Source organism: Convolutriloba macropyga, chromosome 2 (assembly GCF_964194025.1).
Source record: "Convolutriloba macropyga chromosome 2, txConMacr16.3, whole genome shotgun sequence".
Lineage (NCBI taxonomy): Eukaryota > Metazoa > Xenacoelomorpha > Acoela > Convolutidae > Convolutriloba > Convolutriloba macropyga.
This window is the reverse complement of record NC_134469.1, coordinates 60,518,213-60,541,655: the sequence shown is the minus strand read 5'-3', so window position 1 is coordinate 60,541,655 and position 23,443 is coordinate 60,518,213. Positions and strand designations below refer to the sequence as shown.

Sequence of the window (23,443 nt, the reverse complement as noted above, 5' to 3'; positions counted from 1 at the left end):
GATTTTCTGTTTTGTTTTTTTTTAAATAGCCACGTCACCAGTTCCAGGCGTCTATTATTGCGCTCCTAATTTTTTTTTTTACTTCGTCTGAGATTTTTTCGTCTTACCCTGACTTCTTGGATTTGACTTTTTCAATGATTTCAGTCACTTCTACTGCTTTGCAGTTAAAATTTGTATTCTTGACGCCATTTATGCTTTTAGTTCTTTTGCGTGACTTTCATCACTAAAAAAATGACTTCTGTACTCAATTATGGAACTTTAAATTAACTTTTAATAAACATTCAACCAGTTAAAGATCAATTATGTGCATCTAAGTAGTGCCAAACCTATATGCTCTAAATTTTTCCGCTTTTTTAAAGTTTTTTTTAGCTAACCTCATCCAGGCTTTGATAGTATGTTATTAGATAGTTGCTAGGGGGCAATTGAACGGTATTCAACTTTTTAATAGAACGAATTTCTATTTCTTGAATATTGAGATTTTTTTTAATTATTGCCTATCGATCTTTGAGCCAATGAATTCTTTAATGCTTGGAATAGGGTTAATGGATAGCCTCTAGAGACACAGAAATGATTCGGAAGATATTAATATCACGATTTTCAGCAAAATTTCATTAAAGTTTGCAATTGATTTCATTTTTTGTTTTGTTTTTTTTTTTAAAATAGCCGCGTCATTTTCGGTCATTTTTGAGGTAATCGATCTTCAAAGGGCCAATTAATTTTTTCAGGTCATGCAGATATAATACTGGACCGATTTCAAAACAAAAAATTGATCTCGAACATATTTTTAAAATTGGTATATTTTAATAGATGAAGTTTTTCCTAAGGGGTAAAAGCTTCGAGTTTTAGTTTTGAGGATATTTTTGTTTAGTTTGTTTGATTGTTTGTTTCTCAATTTTTTTGATGATTTTGTTTGTGTTTTGGCTGACATTGGTTAATTGATCTGCAGGTAGAGTACTTCTAAGTTTTTCATTCAATTCTTCGAATTGTATTTCAGACCTGTCCTGCTATGTTTTTTTATTTCGTCGTCTCCATCGAAGATTCTTACAACCCGACTTCTTGGAATTGACTTTTTCAATGTCTTTAGTGACTTCTACTGCATTGCAGTTAAAATTTGTGTTCGTGACGGCATTTCTACTTTTAGTTCATTTGCGTCACTTACATCACTAAAAAAATGACTTCTGTACTCACTTATGGAACTTTAAATTAACTTTTAATGAACATGCAACTAGTTAAAGATCAATTGTGTGCATCTAAGTAGTGCCAAACCTATATGCTCTAATTCTTGAGTATTAGGCTTGAGTTTTTGATTTCGAACATCAATTTTGAAAAGGCTCTTTTAGGGCTTTCTGCTTATAGCTGTTTGTGTCATAAAATTGACAATCCTAATCTAACCCAGATAGTCTAGTGGTCTATTAAGGGACTGGTGGTCGATATGTATCTTATTTCTTTTGCTGTTTCATTTCATGGAAGGCCACAAGCGTCTATCGTGGCTATTTTCCGGCAATCTGCTGGCTATGTTTTCTACATTTTTTCCTCCAGACCCATGTTTTAAAAGTTGTCGCTCATTACGTTTATGTGGTTGTCTGTCGCTTGCTTGATGTGATATCCCTATACTTTTGTCAATGATATCTCAAGTCCTGTCCATATCCCCTTTGCACGTTTGTGGTCGTTGTTTAAGAAAATATACATATAATTCTTCCAGTATTGGTCGTCTATGCAGGTGAAGTTTTATAAAGGTAATAGATCTAGAGATTATAAGGCATGTCTGCAATAAATACATTTTCATCGGTTGTTATGTTTAATTGCAATTTTTATGTACAAGTTAAAACCTGTTTTTTTCAGTGGATTGTTTATGTAAAAGTAATTCAGAAGGAGTAAATTATCTTTAATCTGCATAACTGCTAAATAGCAAAATTGCACGTAAAATTTTTTCAAAATCGGTTTTCAGCTTTTTGCGGTCAAATTCGATTGTTTATCACCGCATGAATACTAAAATTGATGCCATCTTTCTGGTTCTTTCAAGAAAAAGGTCGGAGTTGTGCAAAAGCACTGACGCAAGAGCCTCCCTTTATTTCACTGAATTGTCATTTCGTAACTTCAGTTCAAGCTTAGTTGATCAACTTACATAATTACGATATTTGAATCGACTAACCAGATAGTAATGTTGTTGTTGGAATTGATCATGACGAGACGTAGTTGTTGCGTGCTTACTCAAGAGGAGACGTAATTGTTGCGTGCTTACTATCTCGTAGCGGGAAAGCTAGGTATCCTTAACCAGGCATCTATCAAGTACTTACTCATTGATCTCTGAGTAAAGTTTGTACCGAAGAGAAGCTGTCGCTGATGATAAATTCTTCCTATCCCACAGTTTAGTATCAGCGACTTGGTGTTTGTTTCAGGCTAGAAGGTTGTTGGAAACTGGCGCGGATGTGAATCACCAAGACAAAGAACGAATATCGCCATTAACTGCTGCATCGTACAAAGGCAATGTGGAAGTAAGTGTCACTGACCTATTCTAGACTTACTAGTCTGACATTGTTTTTTTTACTCGTGCAAGTAGTTTGGTGCTATTTGTGCAAGTGTTTGGTGCTATTTGTGGAAACAGAATAATGGCTGTTAATTGTCATAGGCGAGGTCTCGACGCCAGCCCACTAATCAACTAATTGAAGTATCGTGTAACAAAAACCAGCTGTTGTATAAGCTCAACAATCGCCGAAATTATAGGGTTATTTAACGGTAGACCGATTCGGCAAATATTTGGTTCGAGACCTCTCAACCATAATAGCTTGTGATTGTTGTTGGCGTTACAACGATGGGTTGTTAAAGTATGCAAAAAAAATCATTTTTTTGTGATGTGTTTGAATGACTTTGGTTTAGACGGTGAAGTTGCTGCTCAGTCACCCCATCAGTCGCGAGTCACAACTGAATGTGGAATTGGTGGATAACGGCGGAAGAACTGCTCTTTTAGCAGCAGCTTCGCAAGGTCACCTTGAGGCAGTAAAGCTCCTTATTGTGGAGGGTGGTGCCGATTGTACAGTCACGGATCCTGGTATGATCGCTAACATCGTCTACAGTTAATTGAAAACATTATTTAATTCTCTCAAACGAAAATATTAGCGTTTGTTAATAGCCGCCCTCATCTTCTCAGCCGGCTATTATTGCGCTCGTATTTTTTTTACAATTCAAAGAATTTGAATTGTATTGGGGCGCTGTCTTTTTACGACTCGAAGAGGAGTATTGGAGAAGTCCTTTTTTTTTTAATCAATTTTATTGGAGTGATTTTTGAGGCGGGAAATGAAACGCGTGAAAAAATTTGGAGTGATTTTGGCGCTGAACAAAAGTGAAGAGCGGAGCGAAAAGAGAGTGGTTTTTGTTCATACCGCTGTTTTTGAGAGAGCGAGAAATTGAGGTGTGAAAAAATTTTCTCTAAGCGAGCGAAATTTTTTTGTTCACGTGCGGCATTTTAAAGCAGTTTTTTTTTCGTTTGTTTTGATTAAGAGGTTTGGTTACGATTTTGTTTTAATTTTAGGCTGGTTTTGGTAGTGGTTTGAAGGTTTCTGGTAGTGGTTTGAAATTAATATGAATTTTATGATAATTAGGAGGTTTTTAATGTATTTTGCTTATTTTCGGGCTAAATTTTGCGTTTTTTTTACGATTATTTTGTTTTACGGGCTCAAATGGGTATTGAGGAAACCCCTTTTACTTGAGCAATTTTATGATAACAATTGGTTACAGTTTTTGTGGGTAAGAATCACTTTTTTGTTGAAAAATATGACCAAAAAAGGCGAAAATTGGAACTGTTTTTCTTAATTTTTTGCAGTTTTTCGTTTTTTTTTCTGTTTTTAGCTAAGTTTCTTTGCCTATTATGACTTGCCTATTGTTTTGCGAGCATCTGGATACCCTATTGGCTGAGGGGATGTTTTCTTTGGATTTATATGTTTTTGAAATATTAAAAAATTTATTAACTTTTTCCAGTTTTTCAGTGAAAGTTGTTTTTAAGAGCTTTTTTTTCATAATTTTAGCCTAAAGTGTTTTTTCAAAATTCCCATAAGTGGTTTTTGTAGGTAATAGTTGTTTTGATGAGGTTATTTTGGCAGAGATAGTTTTTTTGGTATCTCAATTTATAACAAAATTTGATCAGATTTTTTATCATATTTTAACAGATTTGATTTTATTGTTTTTACTTTTTTGTTTCATGACTTTGTTTCTAGATAATCATAAGTTAAGGAAGGCAGGTTTTGTTTGTTGAGTAGTTGGATGGCGTTTAAATGGATTTTCACTTCGAGTCGTTTCCGGAATTCTTCCGGCTATGTTTTTTTTTTAAGATCTGTTCACACATTTTCATGATTTTTGAAGTCAAATTGGAGTAGTGATTTTGGTCACGCCGAAACAGGAAGTGGAGCGAAAAAGCGAGTGGTTTTGCGGCGTGAAATTTTTTCGCTCTAAATTTAAAGTAGAGTGAGAAAACGGGGTTTGAACAAAAATTCGCTTTCTCGCTAGTGGTTTTTTGTTCACATGCGGCAATTTCACTTTGATTTTTACAGTTTTTTCGATTTTTTTGATCGGATTTTTTTTCTAAATGGTTTCCCAATCCATTCATAGTCCGTTCTTGGTCTAGTTTTCTGTTTAGTCAATGAAAATTCTTTGAATTGTACGTCAGGACTTGTCCTGCCATGTTTTTTTACTTCGTCAAACTTTTTTTTTCGCTTTACCATTTTGCCGCTTTTTCGACATTTGGCGTGAAATCTTTTTGACTTCTCTAGGCTAGTTTTTCTCTTCTCTCATTCTGCTTAAAGTGAATTTGAACATCAGTTGCTAAGCAAAGCAATTCAAAATGAACAGAGTCGGTATAAAAAATTGAAGTCAGAAATAGAAACGGGATAAACCCATAAAGCCCAATTTTAGTCTTAGTTAACGTCAAACGTCGTTCCTATAAGTCTTAGTTACCACCTCTAATGCTTATTGGTGTTGATAGTAGCCCCTGTAGCCGCTCTCTAAGAAACAGAAGTATGTTCAACTACGAAATGCCATCAAAATATATCGGACTTAAAAAATATTTTTGTACAAAAATCTTTTTTTCAATATATTCTATTCGTTCAATCCCAATCATGCTTATTGGAATCAACGGCGGCTATTTTCCGGCAATCTGCCGGGTATGTTTATGGTCCTGCTGCTCTTTTCTAACGCTATTTTTCTGACAATCTAATACATTAAATGTAGGTCGTACTTGAACGCAATGGTTAACAACGCTCCTATCTTCAAATGTTTTAACGATGCTTAAGTGCCTGATCTGCAAATGTTTCTTTTTTTTGCTCATTAAGCATACAGTTTAGCAAAAGCAAGCGCGACAAAAAGCCATCGACCAATTTTTTTCGTATGTAGCCATTTCAATAGACAACAGTAACAGGCGTCGGTAGCGCAAGGGATTAGACCTGTGGCGATGAAGAGAGGGGCATGGAATCGATCCCGTGTAGAGGAGGGAAATGATGCACCGTGTACTGGGACAAAAAAATGGGCAGTTGGTTGTCTTTTTCGTCCCGTCTTCATTTGTTGGCTTTTGTTTGTTACTTATATCTTCCTTTCGTTCTTTCGTTATTCCTTCATTTGATCTTTCTTTCCTCCATTTCTTTCTCTCCCTCATCTAATTCATTAAGCGTAAATCGCACTTGAATGCAATGCCTAGCAGCGCTCCTATGTTCACATGTCTTAAAGAGCCTTAAACATGCAGACTACGCAGCCATGCTTAAGCGCCTGATCTGCAAATGTTTTTTTGTTCTCTAAGCATACAACTTAGCGAAAACTAGCGAGCAAAAAAGCCATTGACCAAAATTATGCGTAGGTAGCTACTACTGATAGACAACAGCAACAGGCGTCGGTAGCGCAAGGGATTAGACCTGTAGCAGTGAAGAGAGGGGCATAGGTTCAATCCCGAGTAGGGGAGGAAAAAGATGAATCGTGTACTGGGATAAAAATTGGGGAGTTGGTTGTCTTTTTCTTCCCTTCATTTCTTTGCTCTTATTTTCCACTTTTATCTTCCTTTCGTTTTCTCTTATTCTTCATCTGTTCTTTTCTCCATTTCTTTCTCTCCCTCTCATCTAATATAAATGTAAACCGCATTTGAAGGCAATGTTTAACACCGCTCCTATGTTCACATGTTTAAAAGAACCTTAAACATGCAAATTACACAACCATGCTTAAGTGCCTGATCTGCAAAGGTTTTTTGCTCTTTAAGCATACAGCTTTGCAAAAACTAGCGAGACAAAAAAGGCATGAAACAATATTTTTCCTATGCAGTCAGTTCAATAGACAACAGCAACAGGCGTCTGTAGCGGCGAAGGGGATTAGACCTGTGACTGTGAAGCGAGCCCGAGGCGGGGCCAAAATGGCTTCTGTTTTTGGCTAAAAATGATGAATCTTGTTTTTCATCCTCTACTGTGTTTCCTTCTTGCTCCCTTCTTTATTCCCCTGTTATGTTTATTCTATATCTAATATATTAAAGGTAGGTCGCACTTGAATGTAATGGTTAAAAACGCTCATATCTTCATATGTTTTTACGATCCTTAAACATGCAGCCTGCACGATCATGCTTAAGTGCGTAATATGCAAATGTTTTTTGCTCATTAATCAGCAAACATTTTAGCAAAAGCAATTGAGACAAAGCCATCGACCAATATTTTTCGTTTGTAGCCATTTAAATGCGTGAGCTCTATAATTGGACAAAGTTTTTTGCATGGTTAAGGGGCCTCTCGAAGCGCATGTTCAAGAGCCGCATTGAGCAGAATGGTTAAGCGAGCATATAGAGAGAGGTCAATAACCTAAAAGGCTCAAGGTAGATGGTTGAGAACTGAACCTGGGACAGAATACTGTTAGTCAGATACAGTAACCACGAGGCTAAGAAGGCTTGAAAGTATGCTTGCCCAGAGGAAGGATTTACTGACCTGGGACCTACGTGTTTTTCAATTGCTCCCGAACTAAGTTTGAAGTTCTTATAAAAACGTGTTTTTCTGCGAAGTTTTCGTTGTACAGAATCTGTGCTATTCTAGAACACTTAGCTTTCAACAAAGTTTTCCTCTTTTTATTTTTGCGTGATCTCAAATGCTCTCAATCTGAAATGTGTTTAATGGTACGATAAAAGCGGTTGTGAGAAACGGTGGTATGTAGTTATAGCGCAGTTGGTAAGATGGAGGAATGCTATTCTGAGGGTTGAGGGTTCGAACCCGTGTCGGCTACCCTCCTTTTCGTAGACATGAAAAGTTATATTCAACACCATGCAGCCTGTTATTCAATAGCACTTCTTGCGACGCTGAGTTGTTTATTGTTCCTGTGTGCTTTTGGGTGATGAAAAATGGTAATCCTATATATTAAACGCGTGAGCTCTAAAATGGGACAAAATTTGTGCATGTATAGGGGGCCTCTTCATGCGCATGTTTAAGAACTGCATTGAGCAGCATGGTTAAGCGAACATATCGAGAGTGGTCATTGACCTAAAAGGCACAAAGTAGATGGTTGAGAACCGAACATGGTACAAAAAACTGTTAGTCAGGTGGAGTCACTACGAAGTTATGAGTCCTTGAAAGTATGCTCGCCTAGCTGGAGGTTTTACTGAACTGGGTATTATTTGATTAATTGCTCCCGAACGAAGTTCGAAGTATTTATTGTAAATTGCGTTTTTTTGCAAAGTTTTAGCTTCACAGTTTCTGCGCTAATCTAGAACAATCTTAGTTTTCCACTAAGTTTTTCCACGCTTTTTTAAATGTAATCTCAGATGCTCTCAATCTGATATATGCTTATTGATAGATAAAAGCGGTTGTGTGAAACGGTGGTATGTAGTCATAGCGCAGTTGGTAAGATGGAGGAATGCTATTCTGAGGATCGCTGGTTCGAACCCGTGTTGGCTACCCTCCCTTTTGTAGACATGAAAAGATATAATCAACACCATGCATCCTGATGATCAATAGCACTTCTTGCGACGCTTAGTCGTTTTTTGTTCCTGTGGGCGTTTGGGTGATGAAAATTGGTATTCTATATATTAAACGCGTGAGCTCTAAAATGGAACAAATTATTTGCATGTTTATGGGGCCACTTGATGCACATGTTTAAGAGACGCATTGAGCAGTATGGTTAATCGAACATATCGAGAGTGATCATTGACCTAAAAGGCACAAAGTTGATGGTTGAGAACCGAACCTGGGACAAAAAACTGTTAGTCAGGTGGAGTCACTACGAGGCTATGAGCTCTTGAAAGTATGCTCGCCCAGAGGGAGGATTTACTGAACTGGGTACTATGTGTTTTTAATTGCTCCCGAACTAATTTTGAAGTTTTTATATAAACGTGTGTTTTTCTGCGAAGTTTTCGTTGTACAGAATCTGCTATTCTAGTACACTTAGCTTTCAACAAAGTTTTTTTTTATTTTTGCGTTATCTCAAATGTTCTCAAAGTATGAAGTATTTATTGTAAATGTGTTTTTTTGCAAATTTTTAGCTTTACAGGTTCGCGCTAATCTGGAACACTCTTAGTTTTCAACTAAGTTTTCACGCTTTATTTCTTGTTGTTTGTGTAATCTCAGATGCTCTCATTCTGAAGTATGCTTATTGATACGATAAATGCGGTTTTGAGAAACGGTAGTTATAGTGCAGTTCGTAAGGTTGAGAAGTGCTAATCTGGAGTTTGAATTTTTTTGTTACCATTATCCATAAAATTGCTATGAAACTAAGTTTTGAGCAGTTTTAGTCGTGTTGTCTAATTGTCCTTTTATAGTAAATATCAGTCGCAATTGAGCACAATGGTCAACCGTGCTGCTATCTTTATATGTTCTTAATCATTAAGGGGTCCTTAATGATGCAACTTAGCGTAATAAATGCGTTTAGAGACGCGCTTTACCATACTTTTTAAGCTCCTAATATGGATTATACGCAAACAATAGAGATTGGTGGCTTAAGCGGCAAGCGTAAGCGGTAAAAGTCCTAATTTCATTTAAATCTATTCTGTTAAATGATTTACAAAGTTTTTGCGGGACTGCTATTTTTTGTTAATAATAAATTCCAAAGGCATTAAGTGGAGGAATTAGATAAATCCCACTTGTTTGAAAAAGGACGTTGCTCAGCAATTGCTGAGAAGTCATAAATTCTTGGCCCAAAAAGGCAGCTTGTGGACTAGTGTTCTGCATTTAGTTTTTAAATGTTAGCTGTAAATGAAGAGCGCCCATTTTAAGTAGCCCACAATCTACCTCTGCCTGTAGCTGGAGAGTAGTTTCTCCCTTATTAACCAGTTAATTTCATATTAGAAATGTGAAAAGCAATGTGATCCATTTAATTGCTCTCAAACGTAACAATTACGATTAACAGGGTCCTAATGAGGGTAGTGGTCTTGTGGGTCCTACCAATTTGTAACAATTATGTTGATTCTGGCGTTTTTTAGCCAATTTTCAAGATCCATTGTTTTCATTCAGAACGATTTGACTCTGTCTTCTCTTGTGCTGCGATAACTGATTGAAGCAGTTATTGGCCTTATGTTAAGTCGTTTACCGTTCAAAAAATTTTAATTGTAATGGGGCGCTGTCTTTTATGATCTGTTCACAAATTTCCATTATTTTTGAAGTCAAATTTGAGGTCACTTCGAAGCAAGAAGTCTAGCAAAAATTTGAGAGGTTCTAAGGCGTGAATTTGAACTCAGAAAACGGTGTTTGAACAAAAAATCGTTTGACCAAGAGTAGTTTTTGATCACATGAGGCAAATTTAATTTTTCCTGTTCTTCGAATTTTTTTATTGGCTTTTTTCTAAGTGGTTTTCAGATCTAATCTTGGTCGTTGCTAGTTCGAATAAATTTGTTTAGTAATTGAAATTCATTGAAGTTTTGTTAAGATCTGTTCACACGTTTTCATGTTTTTTGAAGTCAAATTGAAATGATGATTTTGGTCATGCCGAAACAGGAAGTGTAGCGAAAAAATCGAGTGGTTTTGCGGCAAAAATTTTTCTCCAATTTTAATGGAATGAGAAAACAGTCTTTGAAAAGAAATTCATTCATGATTGTACTTTTTTTGTTTACGTGCAGCAATGTATACTTTTGTTCTTAATGTTTTCCAAGATTTATGATCGTTTTTTTCTATATGCTCTTATGAATCAATTCATATTCATTTCTAGGTCAAGTTATTTGTTAAGTCGATGAAAATTCTTTAATTTCTCGTTCAGGACTTGTCCTGTAATGTTTCTTATGATCTGTTCACACTTTTTCATTATGTTTTATCTTGATTTTTTGTTCACGTGTGGCATTTTGACTTCTGCATGCACATTTTTTTATCGGGTTTAAATGAATCTCCGTCAACTCCTGACTCCTAGTTCTGTTTTTTGTTCAGTTGAATTGTTTTTAATTGTTGTTCAGAACTTTTCATATCAAGATTTTTTGTTACAAACATATGACATCAAACTCACTTAAGATCTGCATTTTGTTCATTCATTCATGCAATTCGACTGCATTTATGACGTCCTTTTCCACTCTTATTGGTCTGAGTTTTTAATTCACTTGAATAACTGACTTTCCTCACTTTTGCTAACTTTGATTGATGAGTTTTGTTTTGGTCAACTAAGCATGTCTCACTCTAATGGACGGTTTTGTCATGGCACCTTCAGAAAATAAAATGATTTATATCAATTTCATGCTTCTCTGTTTGTTTTTTCTAAAAAATATTTTCTGTCTCAATTTTTTCATTGGTACTTTGTGACTAAAGGTCTACGACGCTATGGCAGCTATTTTCAGGAAATTTACCTGGTGTATTGATTAATTGCTCTCAAGCAACGTTTGTACCAAATTATTACTGCTGGGTCTTTTAAGGCAATTCTTTTTATCTTTAATTGCTCTCAAACAAAGTTTGTAGCAATTATATAAGTCCTGTCGGTCTTTTTTAATTCGTTTTTTACTTGACTGATTTTTCGTCTGACCCAATTGACTTTTCGTCCTCAAAAACGGTATAAACAGGCAGCGCCCAACGGGCTTTAAGTGCTCTTAGAGCCTTTCAGCTCACTGGTGTCCCAGTATGCGATTCACAGAAACTGTTTTGAGACTTAACTTGTGGTGTGAAGGGTGGTTCTTAGAGGTTGCCCCCCCCCGCCCACACACACACACACACATCAGCCCCCCTCTAACTTCACACCCCCCCCCCCCCCCAATCCCCACCCCGGCACATGTTTCAGGCCGTAAGGGCCCCGTACAGCCAAAAACGGCCCTCCCACCGTTGCCCCATCCCCATCATCCCCCGGTGCACCCCCCGCTGCGCTCACTTCACGCCCCTTCAATTAAGTTAAAGCTAAACCGGTAGTTTGAGAGCAATTCGCCCGACGTTAGTCGTTTATATAATCAACTTTTCGTCTGAACCATTTGAGTTTTTGTCTTCAAAAACGGGATGAACAGGTAGAACACGGGGTGCATTATGTCGCTGAGCAGTTATTTTAGAGCTTTCCGCCTTATTATTCTCTAAATATGCGATTAACCGAAACTGTTGAGGAGACAAATTCATGGTGTGAAGGGCGTTTCTTCGTTTCTTGGATTTTGACCCCCCCCCCCCCCCTCTGACCGCCCCTTGTCTAACCCCCCCCCCCCCACCTCACCTCATTCGATCCGTAACCCCGCACACTCGAACCTCTTGACCCCTCACTCAGAAAACTGCCGACTGTAGGTATGCGATCCAGAGAAACTGTTGAGGAGACATAAGTTCATGGTGTGAATCTATGGATGTTCTTCAGAGTTATCTTTTAGCGGTGGCCGAATTTTGCATCTATTATCTTGTACTATTCGCAGCTTTCCAGTGTGAGTGATGCCTCACATTTTGCGCTACAATTGTGAAACTTTTTCCTCATTTACCTGTATGGTTGACACCAGTCACTATTTCGAATTCTATATGAACAAAATGTTTCCCACTCGCTGTAGAAAGTCGCCGTTGAGTAGTCGGATTTTTTCTGTCGATGAAATTCAAATAGATATTTATTAGCCTACTCTATTACAACGCAATTAGTGTCACGGTTGGCGACGCTCCGACGAGAGTTAATAGTTTGCTCTTGTTTTTTCACGTGGCGAAAAAATTTCACCAGAATGGCTTTCAATGAAAATAATCAGGTCGTGTGATATTAATTTCAGATGTTTCATTTGATATTTGAGCTCCTTTTTATCAAGAAACATTGAGACTGCGATATTAGAAAGATTTCTGAATTTAAAGACCTGTCTGGGCTAATTCGCAGCATTTATGTACCCTATCAATTTAAAGCAGATAATTTTGGTACATGTGGTCAATTTGTGCTCTCAGGGGACTGTTTTTTTCCATCGAGAATTTATTTTATTATAGCTGCGAAGCTGTAAGCTGAGCGAAGCTATATTGCGGTGCTCTTGGTTTTTTACAATTCAAAGAATTTGAATTGTATTGGGGCGCTGTCTTTTTTTTTATAAGATCTGTTCACACATTTTCATGATTTTTGAAGTCAAATTGGAGTAGTGATTTTGGTCACGCCGAAACAGGAAATGGAGCGAAAAAGCGAGTGGTTTTGCGGCGTGAAATTTTTTCGCTCTAATTTTAAAGTAGAGTGAGAAAATGGTGTGTGAACAAAAATTCGCTTTCTCGCTAGTGGTTTTTTGTTCACGTGCGGCAATTTCACTTTGATTTTTACTGTTTTTTCGATTTTTTTGGATCGGGTTTTTTCTAAATGGTTTTCCCAATCAATTAATAGCTCATTCTAGGCCTAGTTTTTTGTGTGAACCAAATTTTCATTTCTCGCTAGTGGTGTTTTGTTCACATGCGGCATTTTGACACCGATTTTTTGTGTTTTTTTTAAATTTTTTTATCTGATTTTTTTAGAAATGATTTTCCCAATTCACTCATAGTCCGTTATAAGTCGTTTATTGTTTAGTCAATGAAAATTCTTTGAATTGTACGTCAGGACTTGTCCTGCTATGTTTTTTTAATCAATTTTTGGAGTGAATTTTGAAGCGGGAAATGAAACGCGTGAAAAAATTTGGAGTGATTTTGGTGGTGCTGAACAAAAGTGAAAAGCGGAGAGAAAAGAGAGCGGTTTTTGTTCATACCGTTGTTTTTGAGAGAGCGAGAAATTGATGTGTGAAAAAATGTTTTCTAAGCGAGCGAAATTTTTTTGTTCACGTGCGTCTTTTAAAAGCAGTTCTTTTGCAACTTTTGATGGTTATGAGGTTTGATTATGATATTGTATTAGTTTTAGGTTTGTTTTGATAGGAATTGAAGGTTTCAAGTAGTACATTGATTTTTAATGCTAATTTGGAGGTTTTTGATCAGTTTTGCTGATTTTTAGACGAAATTTAATGATTTTTTACCTGTTTTTTGTTTTACTGCTTTAAGTGGGATTTGAATAGAAGCTTGTTACTCAAGGAACTGTTAGATACCAATTGACTAAAGTTTTGTTGGTATAAATCATTTTTTTTCTTAGGAAAAATGACCAAAAAATTGAGAAATTTTAAACCATTTTTCTCATTTTTTGCAGTTTTTCTTTTTTCATCTTAGCACAAGTGTCTAACCCACCCTATTATAATTTGCCCATTGTTTTGCGAGTTTTTCATTGCTCTATTTGAAAAGGAACCTTATTTGGCTTTATGTTTCCTTGTACTATTAAAAAAACTCATTTAGTTTTTATAGTTTTTTTTGTTGAATTTGTTTTTGAAAGCCGTTTCTATTCCTTAGTTTTTTAAGGCATTTGTGGAGGCTGAGGCTTCATAATAGTTGTTCTAGTTGTTTAGTAATAAGTATGGGCAATTTCCGATATGAATCATTTTTTTTTTGTTGAGAAATATGACAAAAAATGGCGAACATTGGAACTATTTTAATTTTTTTTCGGGTTTTCTTTCTGTTTTTTGAGACAAATTTCATAGACTATTATGACTTTTTTATTGTTTTGCGAGTATCTGGATTCCCTATTGGCTGAAAAGATTTTTTCTTTGGATTTATATGCTTTTGTAATATTAAGAAATTTACTAACTTTTCCAGTTCTTTAGTGCAAGTTGTTTTTAAGAACTTTTTTTTCATAATTTGGCCTCAAGTATTTTTGAAACATTCAAAGTGGTTTTAGTAAGTACTAGTTGTTTTGATAAAGTAATTTTGGCAGAGATTGTTATTTCGGGATCTCAAGTTATGACAAAATTTGATCAGATTTTTTATCATATTTTAACAGATTTGATTTTTTTGTTTTTACTTTTTTGTTTTATGGTTTGGTTTCGAAAAAATCATAAATTAGTGGAGGCAAGTTTTTTCTGATGAATAGTTGGATGGCGGTTAAATAGATTTTCTTTTCGAGTCGTTTCCGGAATTCTTCCGGCTATGTTTTTTTTTAATCAATTTTATTGGAGTGATTTTTTAATCGGGAAATGAAACGCGTGAAAAAATTTGGAGTGATTTGGTTGCTGAACAAAAGTGAAGAGCGGAGCGAAAAGAGAGTGGTTTTTGTTCATACAGTTGTTTTTGAGAGAGCGAGAAATTGATGTGTGAAAAAAATTTTTCTAAGCGAGCGAAGTTTTTTTGTTCACGTGCGTCTTTTACAACTTTTGATGGTTATGAGGTTTGATTATGATATTGTTTTGGATTTGGGCTCGTTCTGATAGGAATTGAAGGTTTCAAGTAGTTAATTTGAGTTTTATGCAAATTTCGAGGTTTTTGATCAGTTTTGCTGATTTTTCGACGAAGTTTAATGTATTTTGGCCTTTTGCTTTGTTTTACTGCTTTAAGTGCAATTTGCATAGAAGCTCGTTACTCAAGGATCATCAGGGATACAAATTGATTACAATTTTGTTGTTATAAAACATTTTTTCTGAAGAAAAATGACAGAAAAATTAGGAATTTTTTAACCACTTTTTTAAAATTTTTGGGTTTTTTCGTTTTTTATGGTAGACAACTTCTTTAGCTTTTTATGACTTGCGCATTTTTTCGCGAGCATTTCATTGCTCTTTTTGCTCAGAGTAACTTTAATTGGCTTTATTTTTTCTTGTAAAATATAAAAAACACCTTACTTTTTCTCGTTTTTTATTTGTTCAATTTGGTTTTAAATGTCGTTTCTATTCATCCTCAACCTTTGATAGCATTTGGGGAGTTTTCTAGTGGAAGTCATTTGTTGAAGCTCTTTTGGATGTCTCTCAATTTGATTGACATTAGTTTCGAGTTGTTTTTGTTAAAGAAAATCGAGTAAATCAGAGCAAATTTTGGTCTTTTTGTCTTTTTTCTAAGTTTATTGCCTATTTATTCCAATTTAATGTTTTTTGTTGGTAACTTTTTCTCAATAAGGAGCATTTTTGTAGGTGTCGATACTATGAATTTGCACTTGAAGGCTTAGCAGGGCAGTTTTCATTTAAACAAATTATACAAATATCTTATTCGTTAAAGAGTTTTTCGTAGTCTTTTTTTTTAGTTTGTTGTTTAACGTTTCTCTGCAAGTACTAGGTGGGCGATTGATCTAGCCAAATATATAACTAATTGATTTCTATGAGTTGTTAATAGGTAGCTGCATGTTATCTTTTTGTAGAGAATTTTGTTTGGATTTTTAGAGAATATTATTTTTTTGATTTGGTCCTTTGTCAAGTTTCCAGTTCTCCAGTCCTTTCTTTGTGAATTGGTTACACTGTCTGTCGATTGTTAATGTGCTGGTGATGCATGTGATTAGTGCGAATAGTCAGATTTCTACTTCGAGTCGTTTCCGGAATTCTTCCGGCTATGTTTTTTTTTCATCAATTTTATTGGAGTGAATTTTGAAGAGAGAGCGAGAGAGCGAGAAATTGATGTGTGAAAAAAATTTCTATGAGTGAGCGAAATTTTTTTGTTCACGTGCGTCAGATTTCTACGTCGAGTCGTTTCCGGAATTCTTCCGGCTATTTTTTTTAAGATCTGTTTACACATTTTCATGATTTTTTAAGTCAAATTGGAGTAGTGATTTTGGTCACGCCGAAACAGGAAATGGAGCGAAAAGGCGAGTGGTTTTGCGGCGTGAATTTTTTTCGCTCTAATTTTAAAGTAGAGTCCGAAAATGGTGTTTGCACAAAAATTCGGTTTCTCGGTAATGGTTTTTTGTTCACATGCGGCAATTTCACTCTGATTTTTACAGTTTTTTCAATTTTGATCGGTTTTTTTTTCTAAATGGTTTTCCTAATCCATTCACAGCTCATTCTAGGCCTAGTTTTTTGTTTGAATTAAATTTTCATTTCTCGCTAGTGGTTTTTTTGTTCACATGCAGCATTTTGACATTGATTTGTTTTTTTCTTATTTTTTGATCTGATTTTTTAAAAATGGTTTTCTCAGTTCACTCATAGTCCATTCTAGGTCTAATTTTTCTGTTTACTCAATGAAAATTCTTTGAATTGTACGTCAGGACTTATCCTGCTATGTTTTTTTGTTTCGTCGTCTGACGCTCTTTTTTCGTTTTACATTTGTTCACACAGCAAAGCTGAAAATGTCAAATTTTCTGAATGACTTCTTCCTCTCACTGACGGCATTTGCGCGCGTGACGTCATTTCTCACTCGCTCTAGCAGAAGTTTTTAGGTTATTTGCGTGATTAGATTTTGATCATACGTGACTTACCTCACTCAATAAAATGACTTTTGCACTTTAAAACTTAAGTTTAATTTGAATTTGTTTAAGGTCAAATGAACTCATTTGTGCAGTTAAGGTCCCTAATAAGAGGCTTCTGCTGAATGAAATTTAACAAGCTTTATTAATTTATCGCTGAATGTTTTTTACCTAGTTTTTTTTGAGCGGCGTCGATTTTTTTTTCAATTTAGATCAGTATCTGTTTCTATCTCGATTATATGGCACGCAGGTCTATTCTTTCGCAGCTATTCCGGCAATCTGCCGGCTATGTTTCGTATTTAAGTTAAATGTTAATTTAATTTAGATTTTCATTCGTATTATGAATTGCTCTTAAACGAAGTATCAAGTATGTATCAATTATATTAGTCCTGTGGTCTTTTTTATGCAATTTTTTGCTCCACCAATTTTTCGTGAACATTAACTTTTCGTCCTCAAAAATGGGAAAAAAAGGTAAAGCCGGGAGGGAATTAAGGGCTCATAGAGAATTGCGGCTGACTTGACTCTATGTATTCCGTTCACCGAAGTTCGCAATAAAAGTTATTGGCTCGAAAGTTATGAAATCAGTTATGCTGGAAATAAATATTTGGACTCAGAATGTTAAAGAATGTGTAATTGCTCTCAAACGAAGTTTGTGGAAATTATATCATTCTTGTTAGTCTCTTATACAATTTTTCAGCCGATATTTCGTCATATTTATCATTTTTTGTTTGACAGTTGACTTTGCGTCCTTGGGAGAAAGTATTCGTCCTTCATAGAAAGTATTGCTTAAAATATGTCCTTTAAGAATATCTGTTTCAATTTTGTTGTCGATTTTTTGTTTTCTGAGTTCTTTTGCTCCTAATTGTCTAAAGCAAGATGGGATGGGTTTTTGATTTGTCAATTATTTAGTTGATGTTAAAGATGCCAAAAGAATAATCTTGAGTTAAGAGTTTGTTATCTATCGTCAATTTTCTATGAACGTTTGTTTGTCATCTTGTGAGTGAACCAAGAAGATTTTTTATACTTATAATTTGTATATTTGGCTGTGTAGATATTAACATTTAAGTAATTGGAAAAATTTTCTTTAGAACTTGGAAACGTTCTTTTGTTTTGTCCTGCTTTCTTTTTCTTTCAATTTTTGGGTAAGTTTTTGGGTAGATCCAAAATTGGGTCGCCGTTTTGTATTTCAGGTGTATCGGTTTGTTTTATTGTCTGCCGCTCTTTTAAATTTTACATTTGTTCGCAAAGATCAGCTGAGTCCAATTTAATAATCTATTTTTCAAAAGCGGTGTTTGCGGGCATAAAGTCGGTTCTCACTTTCTCTTAATTTTAGGTTTAAGATTTTTTTGTCATACATGACTTGCCTCACGCAACATGAGTTCTGTAGTTTGATGCTCGAGGTAAGTTAAATCTTTTGAGTTGAAATTCTATTCTGTAATAAAGGTCACTAGTGATAAGGCCGCCATGGTTGTAGATGACGCTCAACTGTCAATGTATTTCGTAAAATATTTAATAAAAGTTTTCTCAGCGGCATTGATAACTATCAGTGTTTTCTGACTTTCAAATCAAAATTTCCAACATTTTAAAGCATTTAGTGGTGTACTTTCACGCTCTTAGAGTTGGTTTATTTATATATGTATAGCAATTAGAAGAGAAGGGTTATTTTTGGTTATTAGCCCCGTCTTGGCTGGATATTACTGTGCTTCTTTTCTTACTACCTCAAACAAAAATTTCTTTGGCTTAACCTATTATTAAAACTTTTTTTGCGCGAAATAGTTTAGACTTTTCCAGAATTTTTTTCATTCTGTTCTAATTGCTTCTCGTCAAGACAGCAGCTTCTCGTCAAGCTAATCTGGTATGAACAGAGTCTGAAAATGAGATAAAAAATAAAAACTGTAGAGGCAAAAAATAAAAACTGTAGAAGCCAGTTTTAGATGACCGGAATTAAATCTTACTTCATTGTATATATAATGAAATTAAATTTTTCATTGGATTGCTTTTTAAAAATTTCTAGTTTTTTTGGATAAAAATATCTAACTTATGGCCTATGTTTGAAGTTTTCTCCTTATTTCTCTTGTTTTTTTGATTTGTTGACTACTTTCATGGGTTCAATGATCTCGAGGTTTTCTTTGAGATACATTACTACAGACGATTAGAAAGTCCAATTTTAACTGAATTAATTTAGGAAATTGTTTTTTTAATTGGTTTTCGCTTTTGGGGGGGGGGAGGGTGTTAAGTGGGTGTGGTGTCATTCATTGAACACAAGAGGTATTAAAAATTTTCCCTGAAATATGGGATCTCACTACTTGTAAGTGTTTTGTGCAAAAAATATTATATTCAGATTTTGTTTTTTTTTCATTCCTTTTCCAAGTTCATAAGCGAGTATATCTCAATTTTTTTCTACCTTGCCGCGAGTTATCATGTATACAAAAACTATAATAGAAGATCTGGTGAGAATAAGCGATTTGGAGTTTTAATTTGTCAAGATATTTCGGGAAAAATTTGTCAGATTGTGCTTTTCTTTTTTATTTTTCTCGGTTTTTCTTAAATTGATTGGTAAAAAGAACGGTAAAGTTCAGAAAAACTGTTCATTATGTTTAGTGAGTAACGTTTTGTTGAAGCCTAATTGATTCGTGATTTCTAGACGATTCCGGAGTCTTTCGGTTGTTTATTTTTTGTTTCACTTTACCTTAGATAGCTTGCTCAACAATTTGCGTAAAATCTTTTTGACTTTTGTAGCCGTTTTATTTTTCGCTTCGCTCATTCGGCTCAAAGTACTTTCAAACAGCAGATGCTCAGCAAAGCATTCTAAAATGAACGGAGTCGTAAAAACGAAATCAGAAATAGAACGGGATAAACCCATAAAGCCTAATTTTGGCTGACCGCGACTTGAAGTTTGTTATTAGTTGCCATCTCCAGTGCTTAATGGTTTTGTTACTAGCCCTTGTATCCCATCATTAGGAAACCGAATATCTAACTACGGAATGACATCAAAATTATCATTGTCATAGTTTTCATTTTCAGTTCTTTCAATCCCAATCGGGGTTATGGGTATCATGAGAGACACTTTTCGGGCAATCTGCCGGGTATGTTTGTTAAATCATTTCCAAAACGGTGTGAATTGTAGCAGATTTTTTGTGCAGCAAAACGTTTTTTTTTCGCTGAAACTTGACGTGCAAGTGTACATTAGCGAACTTCGATATGTTTTGTATCTACAAAAAAATTAAACTTTTTTGCTTTCTGTCATTAAAAAATTTGATCTTTTATCACTTATTGCAGTCTCAAATATACTGACAGCACTCAAACTCAATTGAAAAAGATGATGCATAAAATTAGACTTGCTCTTGTATTAATTTATTTCATGCGGTTTCATTTCTATTTTCCGGCAACAGTCTAGCTATGTTAATTATTGATGACCCATCATATCACATGTTCTCTCTCTCATACATTATTTTTTGACCATTTGGATCCATGCTTAAACACTTTTTTCGCTGTATCTTTTTCCGATTTTTCTGCTATTTTTGTTTCTGCTAATATTAATCTGAATTTTAATTTATGTGGAAGCATATATTAAGCATTTTTATAAATGACTCTTTGCCAAGAGTTTACAGTGATTGCGAACCTGATAACAATGAATTAAGAAGAAAAAGAACCGTTAGTCTGTTGTGCTGGCAAAAGTATGGAAAAATGTGAAAAATATGCTTCCATTTTGCATATTTTTTGCATTTTATGACCTTCATGCCCGAGGAGATTGGTTGTTTTCTATTTTTATGTGAGCTGCGTTTGCAGACTAAGTTGATTTTATATCCATCCATGTAAGCGCCATCACGCAAAGGATGTCCGCTAGATAGAAAGTCGCTTTTCCAGGAAACAGTCTTCTTGATGAGCGCACGCAGGAGATAAGCGGAAGGGACTGGTAGGAATTCTAGGCAGTCTTTTGTGTGCGGGGCCAAATGAAAGGCAAATTGAATTGGGTAGAAATATTGGATGGCCTATTCACATTTCACCGTGTGCTTTGCCAGCACGATGGTGGACTGAGCTTAGGGGCAACTTGGGCTTAATCAAGTCCCCTAAGATTTCCCTTCCCTTGTGTTTTCTCACCAAATCGATATTCGTAGAACAATGCGAGGCTTGATGATTGTTTTACAAAAAGCCTAGCCTCTTTCGCATTGTCGCGTGTTCAGTAGAGTTGCATATTGTTTTGAAGAAAATTATCTGCTTTGGAGGTGCGTTTCATTGTACAATTAAATGGCTTATAGCAGCACGTTTTGTCAACTTTGCTGGCCAATAATTTATAAAAAATTGAATGTTTATTGAAATTATAATTCGATTATCAAAGTATTGAAGTCATACAATCGCCATTCTAGCCTTTCATTGTTACAGCTGTGTTTAAGTTGTTGAGACTTTATTTACTACACCAAAAACTTATTTGTTTTGCTGTGAACATATTTAGTTGAAGTATGTTTTTGATCAAACCGTTTCTGTGATTGTGTGTACTGAATGCGCACATTAAACTAAGGTAGCGCTAATTGGTCGCGTCAAACAAGTCGATATTTTTGTTTCAAAAGAGGATTGCTCCAATGTTCGATATTCCGGGTTGAAGTAAGTATTTTTGTCGCACTAGTTCTATACAACAAAACGCTACACTTACGACTGTGCGCAACAGCAGTTGGTCAACCGTGACAAGTTGGAAAAACAAGCAGAGAATTTGGAATGGATTTGTTTAGAGTTTGGGCCACTGTGTTTCGGGCCTAATCTGCCAGATGATTACCGCCATAAAACAGTGTAGTTTACACTTGGAGACATAATACCAACGTAATATATTAGCGAGGCGGAAAATAATTTGGGATATTTTTGCAACGTCCACATTCGCACTTAAGCCACCTCAATGTCATTCAATTTTATCAACTTTACCTTATTTCCTGTGCCTATAATACATATGAGCTTGTTAGCTGCCCATCGACTACCCAACCTTACTAATCCTTGCACGTTGTAAAGTGGGTGGTGGTTTTCATGCCCTTGTTCAATAAAATAAATCAGAAATCGATCTGGGTCCTCCTCTGCTCCTGTCCAAGGTGACACACGCTACCCTCTGCACAATCCTATTGAATTAAAGTATTACCAGACCCACAAATAATGCTGTAATAACCCAATTCTAACGGGGGTTTATTTGATTGGGTTCGTGTTAAGGGCTAATACTTTATAGATTATGATATGTACTATTTTGTTTCATTTAGGCGTTTGGTTAACTTTGCCAATAAATCAGCGTTATGATGAACTAAATTCGTTTTTGGAAAATTGTTAATTATTATGCCTAATCGCAAGCAAAATGCTTGTTGAAGAAAACGTGTTCACCGCCAGTTACGGATTATTTGTGTTGCAACTGATGCTTCTCATCCGTAATAAATAAACTATTTTTATATACTTATTCCTTTGACAATATGAATTTATCAATGCCTTGTATATCGCATGAAGATACAAATAATCGAATTGCGTCATTACTGGAGTCCAATAGTTTACATGATAGTGTTGGGTTAAATTTGGGTCACAGTTACAATTCTGCTATTCATAATGGCAGACCTGATGATAACGTTTTTGACTGTTCTGCCGCTGAGGGTGTTGGTGGCTTCGGGGGTTGTGAGATGCCAGTGTCGTTTGCAGATGGTCGCAGTCTGCTGTCCGTGTCCTGTGTCCAGGGCAGTCTCGATCTGGTGCAGTGGGTTCTCAACAGTGAGTATGACGAAGGATCCAGGGACTTCTGTGGCTGGACTCCTATGCACGTTGCTGGTCAGTGATTTTTTTCTTATCTATTTTCTAGCCGTAAGTCGAGCGTAGCTATATTGCAATATTCCTGTTTTTTGTTTCAATTCAAATATTTTGAATTGTATTGGGGCGCTGCCGTTTTACTGTTCTAAGAGAAGTCATGGTGATCTGTTTTTTGTAATAGCTGCCGTCAGCCTCTCAGTGGCTATTATTTAGGCGCTATCCATTTTTCTTAATGCGCTTTACCTTTGATCACGTATTACATAAGTCCCGATTTTCACGTTTGACTCTTGACGTACCTCACTCACTTTTTCAACTGAATGGAATTTAAATTCCGCGCATTGAATTACGCGTTGTTGCGAATACGGTCAGTGTCAAAAGAGCAAAATCAAAAATAAAACGGATAGACCGATATAGCCCGGCCAGCCGATATTAGTATAAAGCTTATTAGCTTTCAGTTAAGAAGCTGCACACCGAAATAGAACAGTTTTTGAAACTTAGGAAAAAAATTCTGTCGATTTCCATCTCTCCATTTTCATTTTTCTGTTTCAATCTTGAGGTTAAGAGTTTTAGGTTAACTTTGTCTGGTTTTGACTAGTAATAGTATGTTTGGAAGAGTTTTTGGTCATCTGAGGTAAATATTATTCTTTTAGATAATTTTTCTAGCTGTTTTTGTCCTTTTGTTGTGTTGTGAAAAAGAAGAGTAAATTTGATCAAAACTTGTTTGATTTTCGTCTGTTTTTTCAACGAATTGACCTGTTTATTCTAAATTTTCGATTTACGAATTAGGTTTTTGTGTTTAAAAGAATAGGTTGCTAAGAAGTTAACACTTCAAGGTGATATAGTGCATTTTATAGTGAGCAATGAACTTTATAAATTTACAATTTTTCAGATTTTTTGAATTTTTGCTTTTTGTTGTTTAGGATGCTCTAACAAGCATTGGGCGGGTAATTGATGGAGAAACAGAATTAACAGGGTTGTTTCGAAATAGATTTTGGGAAGCAGTATTTAGCATTTTTAGATAATTTTGTAAACAAAAAATTATTTCGTTTTCTCCGTGTATCGTCTGTTTTTTCTTTAAATTGATAATCTTTTTTGAATGACAACTATTTTGATTGCAAGT

General features: G+C 35.4%; 1 protein-coding gene across 1 annotated transcript in view; it reads left to right on the top strand.

The window, feature by feature from the left end:
- The window catches only part of LOC142334570 (uncharacterized), a 66,270-nt gene that overhangs the window by 23,229 nt on the left and 19,598 nt on the right, over positions 1-23,443 (top strand). Inside the window, exons 4-6 of the mRNA XM_075382701.1 lie at positions 2,400-2,495; positions 2,878-3,049; positions 22,219-22,344. Coding sequence (XP_075238816.1) covers positions 2,400-2,495; positions 2,878-3,049; positions 22,219-22,344 — 394 coding nt within the window. The remainder of the gene's footprint in view (positions 1-2,399; positions 2,496-2,877; positions 3,050-22,218; positions 22,345-23,443) is intronic.